Source organism: Epinephelus fuscoguttatus, linkage group LG4, assembly GCF_011397635.1.
Source record: "Epinephelus fuscoguttatus linkage group LG4, E.fuscoguttatus.final_Chr_v1".
NCBI classification, from domain to species: Eukaryota; Metazoa; Chordata; class Actinopteri; order Perciformes; family Serranidae; genus Epinephelus; species Epinephelus fuscoguttatus.
This window is the reverse complement of record NC_064755.1, coordinates 39,657,364-39,678,995: the sequence shown is the minus strand read 5'-3', so window position 1 is coordinate 39,678,995 and position 21,632 is coordinate 39,657,364. Positions and strand designations below refer to the sequence as shown.

The window sequence follows — 21,632 nt, the reverse complement described above, 5'->3', positions numbered from 1 at the left end:
TCAGAGCCTCCAAACAGTTTGGGTCAACCTTATGTAGTGTACCTGTGGTGTGACAGTGTAGATGTAGACCTTCCCTCTTTCCCAGCCTTGACTGCAGAACATGGGCGCTGCCACGAGCAGTATGTCCGTCTGTCCGTCACTGTCTACGTCCATTGATAACAACTCGCTGCCAAAATATGAGCCGATCTGGAAGAGAAGAAAACAAAACTTGAGAAAAGAAAACAACAGCAACATCATATATACTGTACCCTGTACTGAGTAGCTCTGTGCAAACACTAGTTTCAGATCAGTTGTACAACAAGCATCAATAACAGCCACAGGAAACAGCTGGGCTCATCATGGAAACAACCATATGTTGCATATGTAATATCTACATGCTTCTATGTGTGAGCGTGCATGTGTGTGACCTGTTCTCCCAGCAGGGCCTGCAGGATGGTCAGGTTTCCAGTGTTCTTCAGGGTGAACACAATGACCTTCCCTGTGTGGTTGAACCTTGGAGCTCCGGACACGTAGAGCTGAGAGCCGCGAGATGAAATGAGTGAACCCACCGAGTAACCTGAGGCCAGAGAAGACACAAAAACGAACCAACTAGAGTCAAGACCTTTTACTCTTTTGTTCTTTTCCCTTTTGTTTCCCAAGTAGCACAGACTAAGGATAGTGATGGAGTGAACTGTGTCTCATGAAAACTGATCACAACATTCATCATCTGCAACCAAATGTATTCTTATTCATTACCCAGATAGGCTCCATGGTTCTTCAGCTCGTCTGGAAACTCGTCCTTATAGGAGAACTTTGGTGGAACAACTTTCCCGTGTTTAGTCTCTTTCAGCACAGCACCGTTCCAGTCGTAGGCTCCCACCGCCCCGAGCAGAATACCGTCCTGAAGGGAGAATGTAGATTTTAATGGAGACACTGTAACACAGCCAGGACAACAGGATGACATCCCAGTAAAACCTGGAAGTGTTGAATGACTCCATCAGTAGAGTCATTGACCCACTTCTGCACGATGTGATTCCAAGGTGGGATGTTTCGGTGCTTCTGTTCTCACATATGCCGACCGGAGATGTTTTTCCCATCGTGCAGCTCCAGTAACAGGATGCAGAAAGGTTCCAGCTACACAGTTCCTGAGTGATTTTACCATCTGAGAGCTGAGCTTAATTTTTTAAGGCATCACAAACCCTCTGAGGTGACTATTGATCTGTTGGGGCACTGAAGTTTTGTTATAAAGCCTTGAAAGGCTGTATCAGTATATTTATCATGTTATTTGTCTGTTTGTGAATGTGGGTCATCAGCAGGAAGTCAGCTGAGTCTACTGCTCTAAGGACCCAAAAACACAGAAGCCCAAGGACAGTGATGAAGAAAGTACACAGATCCTAAGTAAAAGTACCAGAGTGTGAAAACACTTTATTACGAGTGCAATCTCTGCCGTCAAATGTAAAAGTATTAACAGCAAAAATTAAGTTTATGTATCAAAAGTAGAAGCACTGATTATGCAGAAAATTGTAAGTGTTTCATCCTGGTACCTCACAGCAGTCAGGGTACTGTTGGCTCTGACATGGAGGTCTGTGCAACCCTCCAAGGACATGCTTCCCAAGACCATCACTGACCCACCGCCAAACCAGTCATGCTAGATGATGTTACAGGCAGCAGAACGTTCACCACGGAATCTCCAGACTCTTTCACGCTTGTCACATGTGCTCAGTGTGAACCTGCTCTCATCTGTGAAGAGAACAGGGCGCCAATGGTGGACCTGCCAATTCTGGTGAATGCCAATCAAGCTGCATGGTGCTGGGCTGTGAGCACAGGTCCCACTAGAGGACGTGGGGCCCTCATGCCACCCTCATGGAGTCTGTTTCTGACAGTGTGGTCAGAAACATGCACACCAGTAGTCCGCTGGAGGTCATTTTGTAGGGCTGTGGCAGTGCTCCTCCTGTTCCTCCTCACACAAAGGAGCAGATACCGGTCCTGCTGCTGGGTTGATGCCCTTCTACGGCCTTGTCCTGCTCTCTTTGTGTAGCAGCCGGTCTCCTGGTATCTCCTCCATGCTCTTGAGACTGTGCTGGGAGACACAGCAAACCTTATTGCTACCACACGTATGGATGTGTCATCCTGGAGGAGCTGGACTACCTGTGCAACCTGATTGGGCTGCAGGTCCCGCTTCATGCTACCAGTAGTGACAAGGACACTAGCAGAAGACCAAACTAGAGAAGAATCAGTCAGGAAGGATGAGGAGAGAGCAACTGTCTGTGGACACCACATGTAAAACCATTCTCTTTTGGGGGTTGTCTTGCTTTTGCCTCTCCATTGCACCTGTTGTCATGTTGATTTGCACCAACACAGCTGAAGCTGCTTCACAATCACTAGTGCTTCCTAAATGGACATATTGATATCCCTCAAGTTAAACTGATTTGATGTTAGACTGTGACCATTAAGTGTTCTCTTTTATTGTTGGCAGCGGACTCTTTCGATGCTGCTGGGCAAGATATTCAGGATTATCCCAGTAATACAATTCACCATAATTAACTTATTGTGAGTGCTTTTTCATAGCAGATCTGTGATAAAGTCTTATACTGTCACATCCCTAGCTTTGAGACAATTAATTTCCACATAATCACATATGTTTTAAATGGTTTGCTTAGCTCAAGATAAATGACAGTTTTGTCATCCAAACCCACAAAAAAAGTATTTATTTCTGCAGTATAAAGTGGCATTAAATGAGAATACTCAAGTAAAGTAAGAGTACCTCATATGTGTACTTGATTAGAGACCTTAAAGGCGTTGTATGTAAGAATGTGGCCAAAACGGTTACTGCACTCGAGTCGACTGCCGCGAGTCGTGTCCGTCCCCCCTCCCCTACAGATTCGAGGTTGCTGGACAGCGGCACGCTGGAGACGCTGATTTGTTTGCCCACGGGCGGCTGCTGTGGCAGGGACGTGTCGCCGCATCCTTGATCTTTGGTTTTCCAGCGGACCGTTCGCGCAAGTCCGGCTTCTCTGCTGCTAACGCTGCTGCCGGGATACAGCTGCTAATGCTATGTACTGGGACACTGCTAATGCTGCTTGCCGTGCTGCTGTAGCTCAGTCGTAACTGTAACTGATGCTGAGACTCTACTGACTGTGTGACTGGTAGACGGCGGTGGGTGGCGCAACAGGCCAAAACACAAATTCAAAACATAAACATGATTTGCGGACCGCAAAAATGTTTTTTAAATGCGAATATTCTGGCTGTACTATTGTTGTCACCAAAACAGTCTTGAAACACAGGATCCAGTTCAGTTGATATACTCAAAGTAAAAACTAACACTGAATTATAAATCAAATTAAGTGTTCAGCTGGAGCGTTGTATACCATGACGCAGGTCCAAAACTTGACATTCAAGGCCAAAGTCAGTGTTCTTTGAATCTCAGATCATAAACAAGTCAGTAGACATAAAATAAAAGTCCCATGATTAAAAGCCTCAGCAGTGAAGTACTGAATCTGAACTTTGCAACCAACAGCCTCAGAGGCTGAGTGGATTTATCACTGCACACGTTCAGTGTGACCTGCTGGCTGAATATTCTGCCACTGAGCAGGAGAGCCAGTCTCACAAGCCAAGAAACTCAAGTCCAACTGAAGTCTCAAATCACTGGGGTTAAAAAGTCAAAGTTTTAACTGGTTAGTTTACTTTATATCATCAGATGACACTTTTTCTCTTTGAGGACAATAACACCAGTGTAATGTTTTGAGAGATTCGATTTTTATCTGGCATTATGAGCCGAGCTCAGGCAGGATAGATCTGAAAGGAACAAGTCGACATTTTGGGAAGTTTATTTAGTTGTTTTCTTTCTGACAGTTGATGAGTAGACTGATACCTCTCTAAACATAAGGCTACAACCAACAACTGGTTAGTTTGGCTTATACTCTGCTTCAGAGCCTGGTTCAGGTCTCAGTTTGATACTGTAGAACCTTGAGTCTCTGTCTGCACCTCATGACCGAGGTGTGGGGGAGGAGAATGCGGTAAAAGTTCTGCTAATTTTATCTGCACTTTTGTTCAAAAAAAGATCATTTCTGCATTTCATCAGCAGCTTCAGTATCGTCCTCAAAGCCCTCGCAACACGTGTGTGCAGTCACTCACACGCTCAGATGAACTCTGGCGCTCGTGAAAGTCCAGATATGAAAGTTATTATAGCGTTGAGTCATCGTCTCTACGGGCCACTGAGTCAGTCAAGGACCACAGTGAATGAGCGTATCCTTGGCGACAGCAGCGCCACAAAGCATCCCGTCTGCACCGGACCGACTCTGGATCTGCATATTCACTGGTAAATGTCAAAAGGCTGTTGTTGTAATCGTGTAGGAGGGAGAGGAGGACGATGACTCGGTCAGAGATGATTGTGTCGTCTGTTTTCCACATCAGTCTGACTTCCACCTGATCTCACATGCTTACCTTTTAATCCCAGTGAGCAGGAAACACTCTGCATATTTGTCTGTGTATGCGATGGTGTGCATCATTATTAATGAATGCATGTGTGTGTGTGTGTGTGTGTGTGTGTTCAGTTGGCAGCTTTACGTTCAGGAGAACCATCTGCTCTGTGTTACACATAGAAACTTTCCACGACACCATTTTCACTCCCTGACGTTGGAATTCAGTGGAGTATGATTTTTCCCTGGACGAGAAACAACAGAAATATTTCTCGAAGCTTCTTATTCTGCAGCTTCAGACTTCTGTCAGCACCAGAAGCAAACCAGCACTTAATGTTTGAGGATGATACTGATCCCAACATTTAAGAGTTTGATCTTCTGTTTCTGTTGGAATCAGAATTAACTCTGCTCCTGTTGTCTCTTGTTTATATTGGATCATGATTTGCTTTACTGGAGAAAACTGGAGGAAACTCTGTGACTGTTACATCGAGTTGAAACTCCTGCCAAATCCCTAATTTCTACAAATTAAAGTATAGATCAGGATGTTATCCAGCAGTGATTTGAGGGAAATTATAACAATTCTTCATCCAGTATGGACAGATGTAAAAAAAAAAAAAAAAAAAAAAAAACTAATCTGCAGACTTAAAATCTGCACACAGAGAAACTTAAGAGTCAAATCCAAAATAATGTTGAGTGAGAAAGTTTGAGTGAGAAAGTTTGAGTCATCAGCGCTTCACTAACACCAACACACAAGAATATGTAAAATTCCGATTACAGGAGTGTAAACTGAACTAACAGAGCTCTGTATAAGACCATGAATGTGAATGTGAGCTACTCACTTTGACTAAATGTGAGGAGAAACCAGCCTGAGCCATCTGCAGACCAAACCCTCGACCCTGACTGCTGGTTCCTGCAAAACAGAAACAACACACAACATCATCCTGTTAATTTCACATTTCAAACGAATACGTCACCCACAAAATGACCATCTGTACATCAGTTACTCACCACGTGTTGTGCAGAATTTGTGAAGAAAACTTTTTGTCTCGCATGCCTCCATTGTGAACAGAGAATTAATAAATGTCAAATTCAGAGATCCCAAAAATTCTTGATGAATTGGAGTAAGCAGGGGTCGCGTTTAACAGCAGCTAAACTATATCAAAACATCCGTTTACAAACTCTCACACAACTCATGCAGTATAAAACAAGTCTCATTTATCCAGTCGTATGCTCAGTTCTTCCAAAACACATGCATTGTCACTAAAACACTTCTGCATAAACACTCTCTTGAGCAGCACACCTGTGCAAGTGCATGTGTGAATGCGCATGCATTCAGTTAAGTAGAGTTCAAACATGAAGGTTTTAGTGAAAATGCACGTGTAGATGATGTACTGAGCATATGACTGGATAAATGAGACTTTGATTACACTGCACATGTGTGAGAGTTTGTAAACGGATGTTTTGATATAGTCTAGCTGTTGTTGAATCCGGTCCCCATTTATTTCAGTTCATGAAGAATCAATTTGCTTCTTTTGGTTTCGTTCACTGTGGAGGCATGACAGAAAAAGTTCTCTTCATGAATTTGAGGTAACATGAGGTGAGTAATTGAAATACAAGTGATCATTTAGGAGGTGAAGCATTCCTTTATTAAAGCTCTTACAAGTATTCCACATAGTGCCAGTGGTGCTGATCCCACTGAGAATCAGCAGGCCACATCACAGCTCTCTGCAGCCGTTAGTTTTCTCGTTTGGTTTGTGCATCCTACAGCTGAGCCATATGCATGTGAAAGCAGCCACTTGCAGTATAAACGTTCACATAAGCAGCTTGTACCTACATAACTTAAAATGGAGGAGAAAATATGAAAAAAGTGAAATGCGTAGCAAGGTAAATGATGTTCAGTCAAATAAAGTAGCAAATACTGGATTCAGCAGGTGGCAAGAAAGTGGACTGAGTCTGAGAACTAATTTCATAAATCTTCATAAATACATTTTTTGGTAACATAACATATTGTCACATCATAAAGTCCATATGGTGAACCAACCCAGTCGTAGGGCTGCACGATTCTAGAAAAAATGAGAATCACGATTTTTTGGCTTATAATTGAGATCACGATTCTCTCACGATTTTTTTCAACATAAAGATATATTGTGCTTATTTCCTGATACAAATAGCCTGGTTCCAGACCACAGACCCCGCCCACTCAACTGAGTAGGCTTGCATCTCTGGTCTGGCATACTTCAATGAATTTGCGATTTATCTCGTCCAAACGCTGGACGGACCAATGAACGCCAGGGGTCTAGCGATTAGCCAATCAGCGCCACGCTGATGTCAAGCTGTACGCCGGTGGGTAACTGGTGAGGATAGCATCAATGGCGACTGCTACAGATCCTACAGACCACATTAACGATGCTATCGAGGTATGTCGCCACTACTCGCGTTAATGGAGGACCAAATTAAGGAAGCTGCTAAACTGGAGTTAACGGCGATGCAGCTGAGCGTGCACGACGACGGAGACATTTTAAACAGGCAATGCTCGCTTGTTTTCGGCACCCCCGAGGCATGGATACTAATGACGTCAGATTCTGGGTGAGTCGTTGATCTCTACTGATTGGTTAGGGAAAAATCAGATTCCCTCCCCCTTGTAAATCACCTTCAATGGAAGCCATGTCAGACTGAAGGTTCTGGGAGCTTCAGTCTGATACTCAGGCTATGATACAAAAGGAAAAGTAACAAAAATTATCAATAAAGAATAAAAAAAATATATCATTAAATAACAAAGCCTATGATTGTGCCTGATACAAGAGACACAAGGCATATAAACTCTGGTCAGCAGAGAGAGAACACTCCTGTTTTAGCTTTAGTCTCTTGTCTTCTCTTACAGGTTTTAAACAATTTTAACAATAATATCAATGTTGAACAACATTTTTCTGAGGTAGGTATTCCAGGCCTGGAATTAAGTCAAAATTAAACGTTCCAACACCATGCATTTGACAGGAGTATTCACCTAACATACCCTACATATCTTTAATTATATAATTATTTATATGTCTCTATGTATATTTTTACATAAATCCCCAATATTTTAATTGCCTTTAAAAAATCCTCTTCCTTTATTTAATTTGACAGTGTTTATCGTATTGTATTGTATTATATGTATTAATTCTCTACAGGATCTTGTATGTTCTTTAATGTGTGTTCAATTTATTAAAAGAAAAAAACAAAAAAATGTTTTGGTGAACCCTGCAGCAAAGTGAGCCCTCTTCCTTAGAGATGATCTTTGCCTCCCAGTTTGTTCCTGGCGGCAGAGCAGACTGATCCGTCTTTCTTCTCAGAGGATCTTTGTCCCATGACAGCAGGCAGCTGTTCTCCGTGTCCGCAGTGTAAACATCTTTCGCGGGCGATTTGACAGTCACTAGAAGCACATTATGACCCTTTGTAAAAGTTTTTGTGTGGTACCTGTGTTGTACATGAGCTAACGTTAGCGGCTAAGGACTGAGAGGCTATCCGGTGTGTGTGTGTGTGTGTGTGTGTGTGTGTGTGTGTGTGTCTGTCTGTTTGTCTGAGGAGTGTCAGTACGTTAACTTGCCTTGCTGTTTGTCATGTTGATGTTATCGTCGGCAGCCCTGAATAGCTTGTAAAGCTTTAGCATAGATAGTTAACACATTTATTATCGGCCCATGTGTTTACTGCTACAGAAAATTAATAAATCTTTGGTTTATTTGCACAACGTCGCCTCTCTGCCGTCTTTTATCACGCTTGCTAATGCTAAGTTAACTTTACCAGCAGATCTGAATGAGGCACAAACTGAGGCTACAGTGAGCAGTGTGTTTACCCCCTGTCTCGCTGCTTTCCAAACTGCCGGCCGGCTGTCAAGAGAAGGCTGAGACACGGGGTCAAACATGGGGGGATTGCACATGCGCAGTAAAATCTGGTCTGCACTTCCTCAAAGGCTCAGTAGATGGTGTGAGACCGCGGAATAAGGGGGATGTGCATGCATGTCATTTTCACAGCTTATTACTGGACTGTCACTGGTGGCCTGCGTTGTGGGTGAGAATGACAGAGATGCAATTCCGACAACTTCAGGCAGCCGCCGTCCAAAAGTCCAAGCAGACCGCACCAAGTGCACTCCTTGATCGCCTGAGCGGATCCTATGCTTTTTATCTAGCGCCCCTGCTGTCACCCTCCAGCATCGCAGCTCAAGTTACACTGCGCATGTGCAATCCCCCCATGTTTGATCCCGTGTCTCAGTCTTCTCTTAAATAGCCTTGCCGGCTGTCGCTCTGCATCACGTGGTATAACGCCGCGTCGTTGGGAGCGCTTGTTTTCATGCAGATGATGTCCCGACTCCCAGCATGGGCAGAATCGCCGTCATTGAAAAATTAGATTGCATATGCATATGAATCGAGATCACGATTTTATTACGATTAATCATGCAGCCCTACCCAGTCTCACTCCAAAGTCATCAAAATCTGACGCTTGATAGGTGACTTTTGACGTCAGACACTGATGAAAAAGCCATCCTTTAACGTTGGCATGATACGTGGCTGGTTGCCGGTATAGTTGAATGACGTGTAGCGGCATCAGCGGTAAACACGGCGAGACACGAGCAAAAGTTAAGGCGACAAAGGTCCAAATAGGGTGGGCAGGAGGGGTGGTGAATGGGTCCAACAAACACCGACCTTCACCCAGGTGAGCAGTGTTTAACTGTAAAGCCAGACCCTGCTCTTTTTTCTTAAGCCTGGCCACGTGCATTGAAGGCCAATAAAGTCAATTTGTGATGTTTTACTAACGTAGTGCATTTATTTTGAAAGAGACTGTATGTAATCGGTAAATTTCCTGTGAAAAGGGAAGTGTATTTTGAAAGAAGACAATACATGTAACAGGCAGAACGTCAACAACCAACGCACCCAGTGTACCTTTCATGTCGTATCTGGACGTGGAAAGTCCATGGCCAAATGTCGATATGTGACAAGTCGGAGTGAGAGAACATGATGATTCATCACGAGGCTTTGCGTTTGTGTCACTTGATGAATGTCAGTCCAGTATTCTCTCTCTGTTAGCTCTATCTTTGGTCTCCATCAACTGCTGATCTTTAGCTGCTAAATGCTCCACTACGTTCACCATCTCGTCTTTAACTATCTCTGTCCACTGTTTGCTGCTGAGCAGGTGTACAGTGGCAAAGTATCAAAGCTTGTTTGCTGATGCTACTGCCTGAAGATGAGTGGGCTAAAGACAGAGCCAAAGATGTTGGTCCTAAAAAAACAAAATAATGAGCTGAAAAATGCCAAAAGGCCCACAGTACATTATACATTTGATCCATTGATAATATAACCCATGTTACAGTGGTGACTTTTTAGACTTTTTAGAAGTTTTTGTACAATCACAAGATGCAGCTTCAGATTTAAGAAGACTTAACAGGCTGAGGCTCAGCTGACCTTCCAGAGAGAAAATCCTCTCTCCCAGCGCGTCCACGATGTCCTTCAGTGCTGACTCATCTGACACGTTGAAGAAGTGCTTCTCATCTGGGTCACTCGCTATGAATTTGATTTCCTTCAGAAAGGCTTCAGGGTTGATTCCCCGACGGTTGTAATAACCCAGAACCTGTATGAGACACAGAGTCTTTGAAGTCCAGAGAGAGAACACAACAAAGTGGTTTTGGTGCAGGTGGTAGGAGACAAATGGTAAGGAAGAAGAAGGAAGGAAGTTCTCTGGAACAGAAACCTGACAGGAAGTCAGAGAGGAATTCAGACAGGAAGTCAGCAGGGTATTCTGGGTTTAAAGGTAGAGAGGGACGGACTCACAGCGATGGCGTACATGGTGATGTTGTCTTTCTCGCTGTCTGCGACGACCTGCACTAGCTGTGGGCTGTCATGAGATTCTCCATCTGTGATCACGATCATCACCTTCTTAGCACCAGGACGACCGCCGCGATTGAACGCCTCTGACCTGCACAGCAAAGAAAAGTAAAGCATCACTGGACCTGGTATGTTGCTGTAAGGTACAGTGACATTATCATTCATAAGGTGTCCTACCGCGCCACATTGATGCCCAGTGCCGTCCTCGTCTCCTCGCCACCCCGCTGGTCAATGCCTCTGGCGGCCTCCACCACCTCGTCTACCGTCTGGTACTCACCCAAGCCGAACTCGTGGACCACCGTTGAGCCATACTGAACCACACCCACCTGCAACAAAACACAGCTTAGTCCACATCTGAACACTGTACCTGAAGGCATCACCACTTCACTGCTGCAACATCTAGCTCAGTGGTTACACCAGAAGTCTATTGTTGTCAGCTGTAGATAAGAAGATAACTGTGGAGGAAGTGAAACCTTTGATCAGAGCAGCCACTCATGACTTTCTTACTCACACTGGGCTCACTTCTAAATAGTGAAAATGAAATATTCACCATTTTTTGGGGACCCCCTGGAACTCCCTCAAGAAACCTTTAGGGTCTGTGGACCCCTCGTTGAGAACTACTGACCTAACTAACTTAACACCTGATCAGAGTCCTCTGTTAGCCTGCAGGTCAGCTCCCAGTAAAACCAGTCTGCTACTGGTGGCCACTCAACTGCAGCAGATAATTTCTCGTCTGGACAAGATGAACATCACCCACTGTCTCCAATACTTTTGCAGGTTTCCCAGTTCTCAGTTGCATGCTGGAACATAACTTGACACAAAGGCTTCTTCCAGACCTAGAGTCGTCTCCTTTGGTCTGAATCAGGGACTCATGTTGTTCCAAAGTTGTATAATTGCCTAGAGTTGGTTGGTGTTCTCACGGCAGCATTTACAAGAGGACCAGATCAAATGCCTTGTGTGAGAAAGCTGCTCTTGATTGGTCAGAATTTCCATGTGGGAAAAATCCAGGAAGTAAAGCAAACGTTGAAGAAGAGTACACTTGCAAGATAAATGTGACACTTTCTAATGTCACAATGGAGGGACAACTACGCAGGTTGATTTTAGCGCTGCTCATCGTGGACTATGTTGCTGTCATTGTTCATTTTAGTCAAACCATACAGTTTGAAAACGAGGCACGGCTCCAACTAGAAAACAATATTTTGATGCATTGGATGTGCTGAATGTGCATATTAAGGCAGTACAGGAGGAGGTGCACATTAATAATCCTCCAGGACTGGAACATGCTCATGTTTAACCCAAACAATGTGTCATGTGACTGCAGTTGCTTCACATCCAGGTCGAACACGTTCTCACCACAAACGAACCGCACCAGAGTTCGTTTGTAACCAGACTGAGACCACCTCTTCAAGAAGGTCTCAGTCTGGTTGTTTTGTTCACACCTGAGTGTGATTGCTGTGTTCACACCTGCCCAAAAGAACCGCACTGAGGGGGCAAATGAACCAAACAGGGCAGGTGTGAAAGCACCCTCATAAACATAAAGTTTAAAGCCTGAAGAAGATACGGAGTCAACTAGGCCTGGCAGATATTTGTCAGACCAGTCAGTAATCTACAGGGATTGTTTCGCCGTATTGTGACGAGACCGGCTCAATCACCAGAATAAATGCTGTGACAATGCTGTGGTTAACTTTTGGTTAGGTTTAGGCACAAAACCCACTTGGTTATGGTGAGGAAAAGATCATGTTTTGGCTTAAAATACCCACTTTCGTCGCAATGAGCACGGCTGGAAATGTCCAGACAGCATGTTAAAAATACCAGCTTTTGTTGTTTATTGGTCTGAGACGGTGGCAGCTGTCTTGCCTAGGTGTCACACCATCCATCATCCACCATCCCCTCTACTTCAGAAACTCAGCTTATATACATGCAATCAGAACTACGTCACTTTAAAATGTTGGCATTGTACGTAAAAATTGTTCAAAAGCAACATATCTGTGGTTTGCAGAAACACACAATGCCAACATTTTTTTCCGGTCACTGGGTTGGACAAGACTCACTGCCTCTGGAAACCCCAACTCCATTCCAATTTTTACAGAATGATTTGTATTTTTTTGTCATGTATGGCAGCATAGCTCTAAAGATCACAAGGTTGGTCCACCATTGTGCCCATGACTGTTTTACTGCCAGTTTTTGTCTGTAGTCTGTGAAGACCACAGAAACAAAGACCACAGTCAGAGAGACAAAACGTATATGCTTCCACATGAGGTCAGGTTTTAACGAGGTCAGCAGGTCAGGGGCTGTAAATGGAAAGAGATGTGAAAATATTAAAGACATGACCTTCGTCTTTCGTTAGCAGTAACAGCCCTGGTTTCATGTGAACTGTTGTGAGGGAAATTCCACCAACGACCAAAGTTTTCAGGGCTGAACGCTGCCAGTAGCTGAGAGTTTGTGGTTATATTTAATATCTTGACATTTTGTAGCATCTTGCCAAAGAATTCGGAGTATTCCCTCTGAATGTATCAGAGGAAAAGCCTCTGACACAGCAATCAGAGCATGAAGAGGCACTAAAACTACAGTTTATTCAGAATATATGTATTTAAAAAGAACCAATGAACAAATAACAGATAAATAACTTGGGCTACAGACTCTTCCTCTGTAGGCTGTTAGGGGGAATATCATATCAGAGGTGGATGATATCATATTTATTTACCTTCTATATTCATGGTGTTGAAACATCTTGAGAATTTGAGACAAATCTTATTTGAACAGTTTTGAATCCCACCAGACTTTTTAAGATTCAGTGATGAACCGACCTGCGTCTGACCTGGGCCGATGTAGAATTTCTGCAGGATGGTGATGAGGAAGTCCTGGACCTCGTACCATGGGTAGATGGAGTTAGAACCATCCAGAACGATCACAATGTCCATGAGGGTCTCACACCCTGCAGGATAAAAACAAACAGGATGGATACAGGACAGGCAGACGGATGGAGAGACAGAGGGATGGATGGATGGGTAAATGCATAGTGATTACTCTGCAGGGCGGGTGCGATGGTGTGGGACAGTTTGAAGTTTCGGCTGACTTTGGAGCAGATTCCTGTGCTGTACAGGGAGCTTCCACATTCATGAGACCAGAGTGGACCACAGGTCTGAGGACACATTCAGCAGGACAAAACAACACTTGGGTTAACAAGTCAGATCCTCCAGGATGTCACCATGGCAACAGTTAATGCAAATGCAACCATTCCCCGTGAATTCTGCACGATCTTGTAATTTTGTCTGATCACCGCAACTTTACCGTAAATTTGAGCAGTCTCCATAGTTTCCCAACAATCATACTGTCACCACACCCACTTCATTGTTTCTGGTGGTGAAATTGCAGAAATGGGCAACACATTTGTGTCACATTCACCAACAAAATTACTGCTAAAAACCAAAAGCGGGACTAAACTGTTTTGCACTGTGTGCAATGTTGTGGTCCTCGATTGACAATTTTCTACCACAAAAAACACTCAGAGAATGACTGAAACACATGGACAAGGTTACTGAGAGCACTCAGAACAGTGCAGTTTTGTTCTCACTGGAACGAGTTGCCTTTGATTTTTAATTAAATATGAAAAAAAGCAACTGTTTCACTGCCTAAAAACATAACAACAGAAAAACTGCTGTGAATCAGGCATTTTTGGTTTCAATAATCCCCCAAAAAAACCTGCAAAAATTGAAGGGACTTCTTAATCATTTAGATTTTTTAAAATTTCAGATTATTCTGTTTGTCAGATCTGTTAATTAGGTGAAATGAACACTGCAATCCTCGTGTATCCATAAAAGTATGACCACACCAGCTACAGTTTAGAGCAGGGGTCGGCAACCTTTACTATCAAAAGACTCGTTTGTTATATGTTATATATATTAAATAGTTTTTAAAAACCTGGAGCCACAAAAACATATAAGTGAGCTTAATATGAAGGTAACACAGCCTAAAGTCTAAATTGGCCTATGAACATTATTAATAGTTCAAAATGAGCATTCATTAGTATGTTTTACCACAAGATGGCTGCTCACTACTCTGCAGCGGGCTCTTCATGATTGTTCAGTACTTTAACTTTAGCAATAAAAAGCAAACAAACCTGTCCACATCCTATTAGATATTCAGTTTTCCTCCAAGACTTCTCCTTTTTCAGACACCGTAGCCAGCCTAGCTAGGGAGACTGAAGACGAGCTACTGCTACTGAGGTTTGGCAAAACTAAGAGAAAAAGCTGAGAGGCCAGAGATGTGTGACGCACATTTTAGTTGATGAAATGTTAAAACGTTTTTTTTATTTAGTTCATAGGCTGCACATTTTTACAGTTGGAGCATGTAAGAAGTTCTTAAGGTTTACTATGATGATACAAATTTTTGTCAAAGCCGCAGGGCGCCACTGGAGACAGGTGAAACAGCTGCATGAGGCTCTAGAGCCTCAGGTTGCCTACCACTGGTTTAGATGACAGTAGGAAGTACAAGGACTTGGTTTCACTGTGTCAGTCATTTGAAGTGAAGCTGAGCCGATACAGAGGAAGTCTCTCAGTGTGTCATGTGACTCACCACAAAGCTGTTGTCTTTTGGGTTGGAGGTCAGCGTCATTCCCAGCCTCATGTTGTCTTTTCTCTCAGACACGTTGTCCAGAGAAAGTTTCCCTGTTTCAAACACATCACTAAACTTTACACAGTGGAGCTTCAGTCTGTGTTACATGTTTGTCACAATAATTTCTGATACTTCTTTCATGTCATTTTAGTGAAAAATTTAATCACAGCACTGGGTTCATAGACAGCAGGTGCATTTAGTTTGAATTTTCCCTTTACTGACTCAGAGAGTGATTCATTCCACACAGAAAGGCTTGTTTGGAGACACATGAACAGACAATAACTGCATCTGCTCTGTCAGGATTTACATGAGTAATAATGGTAAAGGTGTCACATACCCTGAAATAAATCCAACAGCCAGTGGCGTCGCCTGGCCTGGTCATCAGGGGCTTTAGCCCCGAACGTTTTTTCTTAAGCCCCGGATAATTCAACTTCAGAAGAAATAATGATAACTGTACATTAACGAGCCACTAAAGAAGTTGTAGTTTTCCATTTTCAGTGAATGCAACACAGGATGACTTCGAGACTGGTTAATCAGAGAGAGGGGTTGCGTGAAGCATCCGTGTTTTATTGGCTGATAGCCTCGCGTCACCAGGCTCTTCCGGTATCTAAACCACTGGCGCGCTGGAGGGAGATGTTTTAGCAACAACACGAAAGATCATGGATATAAGACGTTTTTTCAAAAACAAGGAGGCTGACTCGGCTGAGGCTCACGTCTCCAGGGAGCCGTTTCCAAAAACAGGTAAATGAATAATTTAAATTCTGTTTATTCCTTCAAAATTATGTGAAACGTGTAGTGTTAGGGGGGCGTGCCGGCGGAGCTGCGGGACAGTCCTCCCCGGTGATAGACGCTCTTAGGCGGGCTGAAAATCCCTGAAGGCTCGGTACGGCTGGCGACTTTTCCCACACATAAATTCAGTGATATTTTTCTCACATAAGTTACCAAAGATACCGCACACAACTACGTAACTGTTGTTATGTCCTTCTAACGTTGCTGTGTGGGTTGAAGTGTTGGCCTTTTTCTTTTTATTGTGAAAGCTGAGCTTTCACAATAAAACTCCCGAGGACTTCCGAAGGGCTGCTGAGCGCTGCCGAGCACCTCTATCTCATTTTGCCTGCATGTATACAGTTATTCATGTAGATATTTGTCAGTGTTGTTATTGATTAGGCTACTCATATATTGTTGCAACATTTAAACTCTTTACTACCATCTCTTGTATTTCATAATTAAAACAATATAATTGAGCCCAGTGAGTGCCACTTTAGCAAGGAAGGAAAAATAAAATACCAAAAATTAAACTGACTCATGTAATGTGCATTTTTTGGGGAAAATATGGCTCCTGATATAGTCTGTAGGCAGCATCACTCAACTTTTTCACATGGTCTGGTGTTTAAAAAAAAAGCAAACTAAAAATCGCAAATCATGTAACATTTTTTAAAAATTGAGGGGGAATATGACTTGGCTTCAGTCAAAATATTAACAAAATATTTATTTTTTTGGCTTTAATTCCTGTGTTATCTATAAGTGCATCATCCTGTTTCTATCAATATAATATAATTTTATTTTGACACATTTTGAAGTACATGTTGGCAGTATTTGGCTGTAGACAAGACGCAATAAGGCTCAAGAAAGCATAGAGCTTTTTTCCCAGGTAGGATCCCCTAGACTTCCCTATAAGGTTCTGGGCTCAGCCCCCAATGTTCTCAGTCCCAAGAAACGCCCCTGCCAACAGCAGAAGTTCTGAAAATTATTATCTATTCATGTTGCTGAACAAGAAAACTGCAGGACTTTTAGTTGTAACAGAACATTTTTACACTGTAGGAGGCCTGTTGCTACTTCAGAAAGACAGCGTGAAAACTGGAAATGGGATTTGAACCGATGCCGTCATGTTTCAGTGTGCAGCTGCCAGCATCTGTTTTACTCTAAATACTTTGTAATACTTCAACTTGTTTACTGTCACCTGCTGTGATTTTAATGAACATGTGAAGTATCAACATGTTGCTCACCCAGGTTGAGTCTGGTGCAGTTTGCAGAGCTTCTGGTGTCCAGAGGACACTTGAACACATCACCAGTCTGCTGCTTCCCTGTGGATTCAAAGGGAGCGCCAACCAGCAACCTGAAACACACACACACACACACACACACACACACACACACACACCTGAGGCTGAGACAGTGCAGGAAGCAGCACACAGAGATGAGTTAACCCTTCCCTGCTGGGACTCAGACGAAGCAGCCAGATCAGAATTAACAGAAGATGTAGTTAACTCTCAGTCTGGTGCTAAACTCGCTCTGATTTAAGTTTAATGCGTCTAATAAATAAAGAGCAGACAGTGCACATAGAAACATTTTGGATAAAACAACTAATAAATATGTTAAATGTATGCATGAGGTGTAAGAGACATCCTTTGTGCATTCTGGGTGATATTTTATTAAATAAAAGAGACAAGAAACAATTTGTACTTTAAATTAAACAAACTCAGAGATCACAATACTCACACAAATGAACATCGATTAACCTCATCATTACAGTGTTCAGCCTCTCTGGATATTTTCCTCCATAACTCAAGAATACCTCAAAATAAAGCTGAGACACTCATTAAAAAGTAACTGGAATAAGTAACTTTTTGCACTGCATCAACTTTTCAAAATGTCTGGTGTTAACTGTAGCATTTGTAAGATGGTTTTGTTGTTAAATGTTGTTTTGCATTTTTGTACTTAAATGTATTTATATAAGACAGCTGGGACGAAAGACAAATTTCAGATTTTTTTTCTGACAATTGAATTAAATCAAATCAAAATATATCTACAATATTAAATGTGAGGAATCTAGTAAATATTGTGTTGTGAGGGTGGGAACTGTATGAATTATTAAACATGTTGGATTGAGGAATAAATGCATAATATATATTTCTTTCATTCATTTACACTGTTAAACCACTTTATTTATGAATTTTGACTTTTGATTCATTTTCACGCTTATCTTTGGACAAGCATTCCTATAAATCTCTGCTTCTCTTTTTTCCCTCCAAAGGATGCAGAAATAATTATTCACATCAGCATGTAGTCAGAAACACTGGATCGTATCTGTCAACAGGCTCAGTATAAATTCTCAAGGATACAGCTGCTGCGTCGCTGCTCCTCATCATCACCTGAGCCTCAGATCTACCTGCACACCTGCTTCCTGTTTTGTCATTAACACCCTCAGTATATAAACCTGCAGCCTCAGAACTGACAGTGTGACGAAGAGGTTCAACCTGCTGCAGTTTGTTGCATGTCTCTGTTCATTTGGCCTTGTCTGCCTGCTAGTTAATAAACTTCAGTTTTCTTTTTACCAGTTTAACCTGAGAGTTGCTGTTTAGGTTGAGTCCAGGTGCTGCAGGGATGACGTTTTTTATAGGCCGACCTGAAAGTTAACATCATCCTGGTTCCCTCTACAAAACGCCAATTTATATAATTTGGGATTACTGCAGAAAATATGCTCTGTGGCAAACAAAGGTTTCTGTTCAGCAAGATAATTTTCACAATCAAACACCTCTTTTATAATTAAAAGCCTAAATTCAATTGTCAGAAGTGAAAGCTAACATTAGGCTATAAACAAACCACACCATGGTCACATCACTTCCTTAACTCCACCAAAACGAGGCTGTAATGCCATGTTCAGTGTGATGATGCTCTGTTGTCTCATTTAGCCATTTGTTTACAACCACTTTTGAAAGACACATAAAAGCTTAAAAATTCACGAACATTCACAAAAGTCTCTTAGTCTCTCAAGAGAACCAGAAGGACAACATTGCAAACTCATTTCCAGGTTGTAGGACTCATTCTCACGCCATTCTATACTCCACATAAAACCTTCTATTTTTGGAATTAAAACATGCTTGAATGATGCTTCTATTAAGATTATAGTTTTGTCCTTTTATGCTCCACATGCACAGAGTGTTTTCTGAACAGTCATATTTTTGTCAAAGCGCCAAATTCAAGTCATTTTGATGAAGCCAAACATCGGCAGAAAACTGAGAGAGATATCCTTCACTGTTTATTTGACATTTTATAGGAATAATCTGCAGATGATTCATCCAACGCTCCAAGTCACTAACAACAACTTCCAACAGGTAACGTGCTGGCAACAATAAGAACCTGTGTATCAAATCATATTTTGGCACAGATAAGTGTTTAAACTGAGCAGCTGGGTGACAGGAAAGTGAAGTACTCTGCAGAACTGAGACGTTCCTGAGGACGCTGTCATGTTTCCTCTGTCACTGAGACTCTGAGTCACTGAAATTCATCGTAACTTCTGTGAATCCAGAAGCTTTTCAGAGCACTTCTCAAGCCTCTGGTCTGATACTGAAAACACAGACGTCTGTGGTAGTAATTCTTGGTGTCCTGGGTTGGACTCTGACACAGTACCCTGACATGTGGTGACTGCTGTCACGTGTCGACAGAAACTAATAAATTGTCTGATTTATTTTCAGATGTAGTTTGGTGGTGATTAATTTTCCCCTCCTGTGCTCAGAGGTCACATCCTGCTGCTGCAGTGTCACACAGCAAGCAGGTCGTTAGTATTAACCGGAGTAAACACCTCCACATGCGGTCTGGACGGCGGTTCTGGGAAGACGGCTGAGTCACATACCAGAGGAGATGCCATAGTAGAGCGCTAACCCTCAATCTGCTAATGTGTCTCCCGTCCACATCAAACGGACGGAGAGCAGCGCTGACAAACCACAGAGGCCACATCCTGCAGCCTGCAGCAGCAGACACAATCCAGCCTCTCATCCTCTGACATCACTCCATCATTTCCTCAACAGGTGCTGTCATTTAGCCTTCAGGTGAAACCTCAGACCTTTACCTGCCCTCTCCTACTACTGCTTTATTGGACTATTTGTTACTTAATTGCTGATTTCCTGCAGCTCCCGCAGAGCCTTTCATCAGCCCTGTACAGTGTGTGGACCTGCTTTATTCTGCAGGGGGCTTGGGTATAATGGTGAAGAGAACAATATTGAGAAAAGGAAAAATAATCTTCTTAAATCCTCTCTAATAAAGAGAGGTGCATATTTCCTGCTCCTGCTGGTTTTAGACTCTGATCTCTGTTTCTTGTTCTCTGATGGAGCTCATCAAACTACCAATACGGTAGACACAGTGGGCCTTATTTCACATCCAGTGCAACTGGCAACACTCTTTTTTCACAACCAGAGCCCATGTTGGTCGCAAATGTACCGAGCTCACTTCGGCACCCATGGGGTGTAGGTGTTAAAATGAGATGTGGTCAGGCGCCTTGTTGGTGTGTTGCTGTTTTGAGGCAGCAGAAAGTGAGTCCGTCATTGACCAACAAAAAGCAAGTCAAAATGGCACAGTATTTTCTTGCTTTTTAAAGGGTGCATTATTGAGATAAATAAGAGATGAGGGAGCTGAGCCTGAATGCAAAGTTTTTGATTTACTGGTCCATCTACGTCCCAACCCTCACTTATGGTCATGAGCTCTGGGTAGTGACCGAAAGAATGAGATCGCAGATACAAGCAGCCGAAATGAGTTTCCTCCGTGGGGTGTCTGGGCTCAGTCTTAGAGATAGGGTAAGGAGCTCAGACATCTGGAGGGAGCTCGGAGTAGAGCCGCTGCTCCTTCAAATTTAAAGGGGTCACTTGAGGTGGTTCAGGCATCTGATCAGGATGCCTCGTGTGTGCCTCCCAATAAAGGTGTTCTGGGCATGTCCCACTGGTAGGAGGCCCGGGGTAAACCCAGAATACACTGGAGGGATTACATATCTTGTTTGGCCAGGGGACGCCTTCAGATCCCCCAGGAAGAGCTGGAAAGCGTTGCTTGGGAGAAGGGTATCTGGAATACTTTGCTCAGCCTGCTTCTTCTTGTGAGCCAGCTTTGGATAAGTGATGGATGGATGGATGGATGGATGGATTATTCAGACAGTAAGATGCACATAGGCGGGTTCACAATGCACTCTGCTTGTTACACACACAAGGACATGTGGAAGGGTTTCTGGTGGGTGAAATAACACATCATTAATGCTGAAAATATTAATGACATTCTGTAAAATGTGAATGTAGCAGAAATCAGAGCAGAGCTGCAGAACTGCTCTCTGACTCCCCATTACGAGAGATACTGTGCACAATTACCACAAGAAGCACCGTAGCTTCACAGAATATTTCAGAAGCTAAAATTTTAGTTCTGTTCTCTGTCAAGTTTTAACTATGGTTTTTAGTTTTGCTGCTTAAATGTCCAACGATCCTTTAAGTCCCATCTGATAGGGCATTTCATTCCCCCTTGTGATCCAGCCCCCTCACAGATTTGGTGTGAATAAGGTGGTGTGTTTCACATTTAAATACAGCTCCAAAAAAAGTTCTCACTCTTCACAACCTGAAGATTAATGTAAATGTTTTAGACATTTTTATGCTTTCAAGCTCTGCTGCTGCTGCTGGAAAGATTTGGAAATGATTTAAATCTTGTCTTTTCTTTAGGTTTCTTTGAGTTATGACAGTTACGAGTCAATTAAAAAGACACTAAACTATTAAATGAATCAAGAAACGCAAGATAAATCAACAGCTCATCAGCCATGCCAGCAGTTTAGCTTAAGCAGTGGCAGTTCTGTTTGGTTGAGCGTGCTTGTTGAGTGAAAGGAGAAAAACCCAAACTAAAGCAGACACAAACACACACAGATCCAACATAGAGGCTGCCAGATGACATAAACACTCGTCTCTGTAAACATGTTCCGCCAGAGGTTTGACCTCAGAGGTCGACACAGGTCAACAGTTCG

General features: G+C 42.8%; 1 protein-coding gene across 1 annotated transcript in view; it reads right to left on the bottom strand.

The window, feature by feature from the left end:
* The window catches only part of itga11b (integrin, alpha 11b), a 62,914-nt gene that overhangs the window by 22,765 nt on the left and 18,517 nt on the right, over nt 1-21,632 (bottom strand). Inside the window, exons 3-13 of the mRNA XM_049575154.1 lie at nt 16,873-16,982; nt 14,828-14,919; nt 13,280-13,394; nt 13,060-13,187; nt 10,430-10,578; nt 10,199-10,343; nt 9,833-9,998; nt 5,237-5,307; nt 736-880; nt 408-556; nt 43-186 (exon numbers count right to left, since the gene is read on the bottom strand). Of these exons, the coding sequence (XP_049431111.1) occupies nt 43-186; nt 408-556; nt 736-880; nt 5,237-5,307; nt 9,833-9,998; nt 10,199-10,343; nt 10,430-10,578; nt 13,060-13,187; nt 13,280-13,394; nt 14,828-14,919; nt 16,873-16,982 (1,414 nt within the window). The remainder of the gene's footprint in view (nt 1-42; nt 187-407; nt 557-735; nt 881-5,236; nt 5,308-9,832; nt 9,999-10,198; nt 10,344-10,429; nt 10,579-13,059; nt 13,188-13,279; nt 13,395-14,827; nt 14,920-16,872; nt 16,983-21,632) is intronic.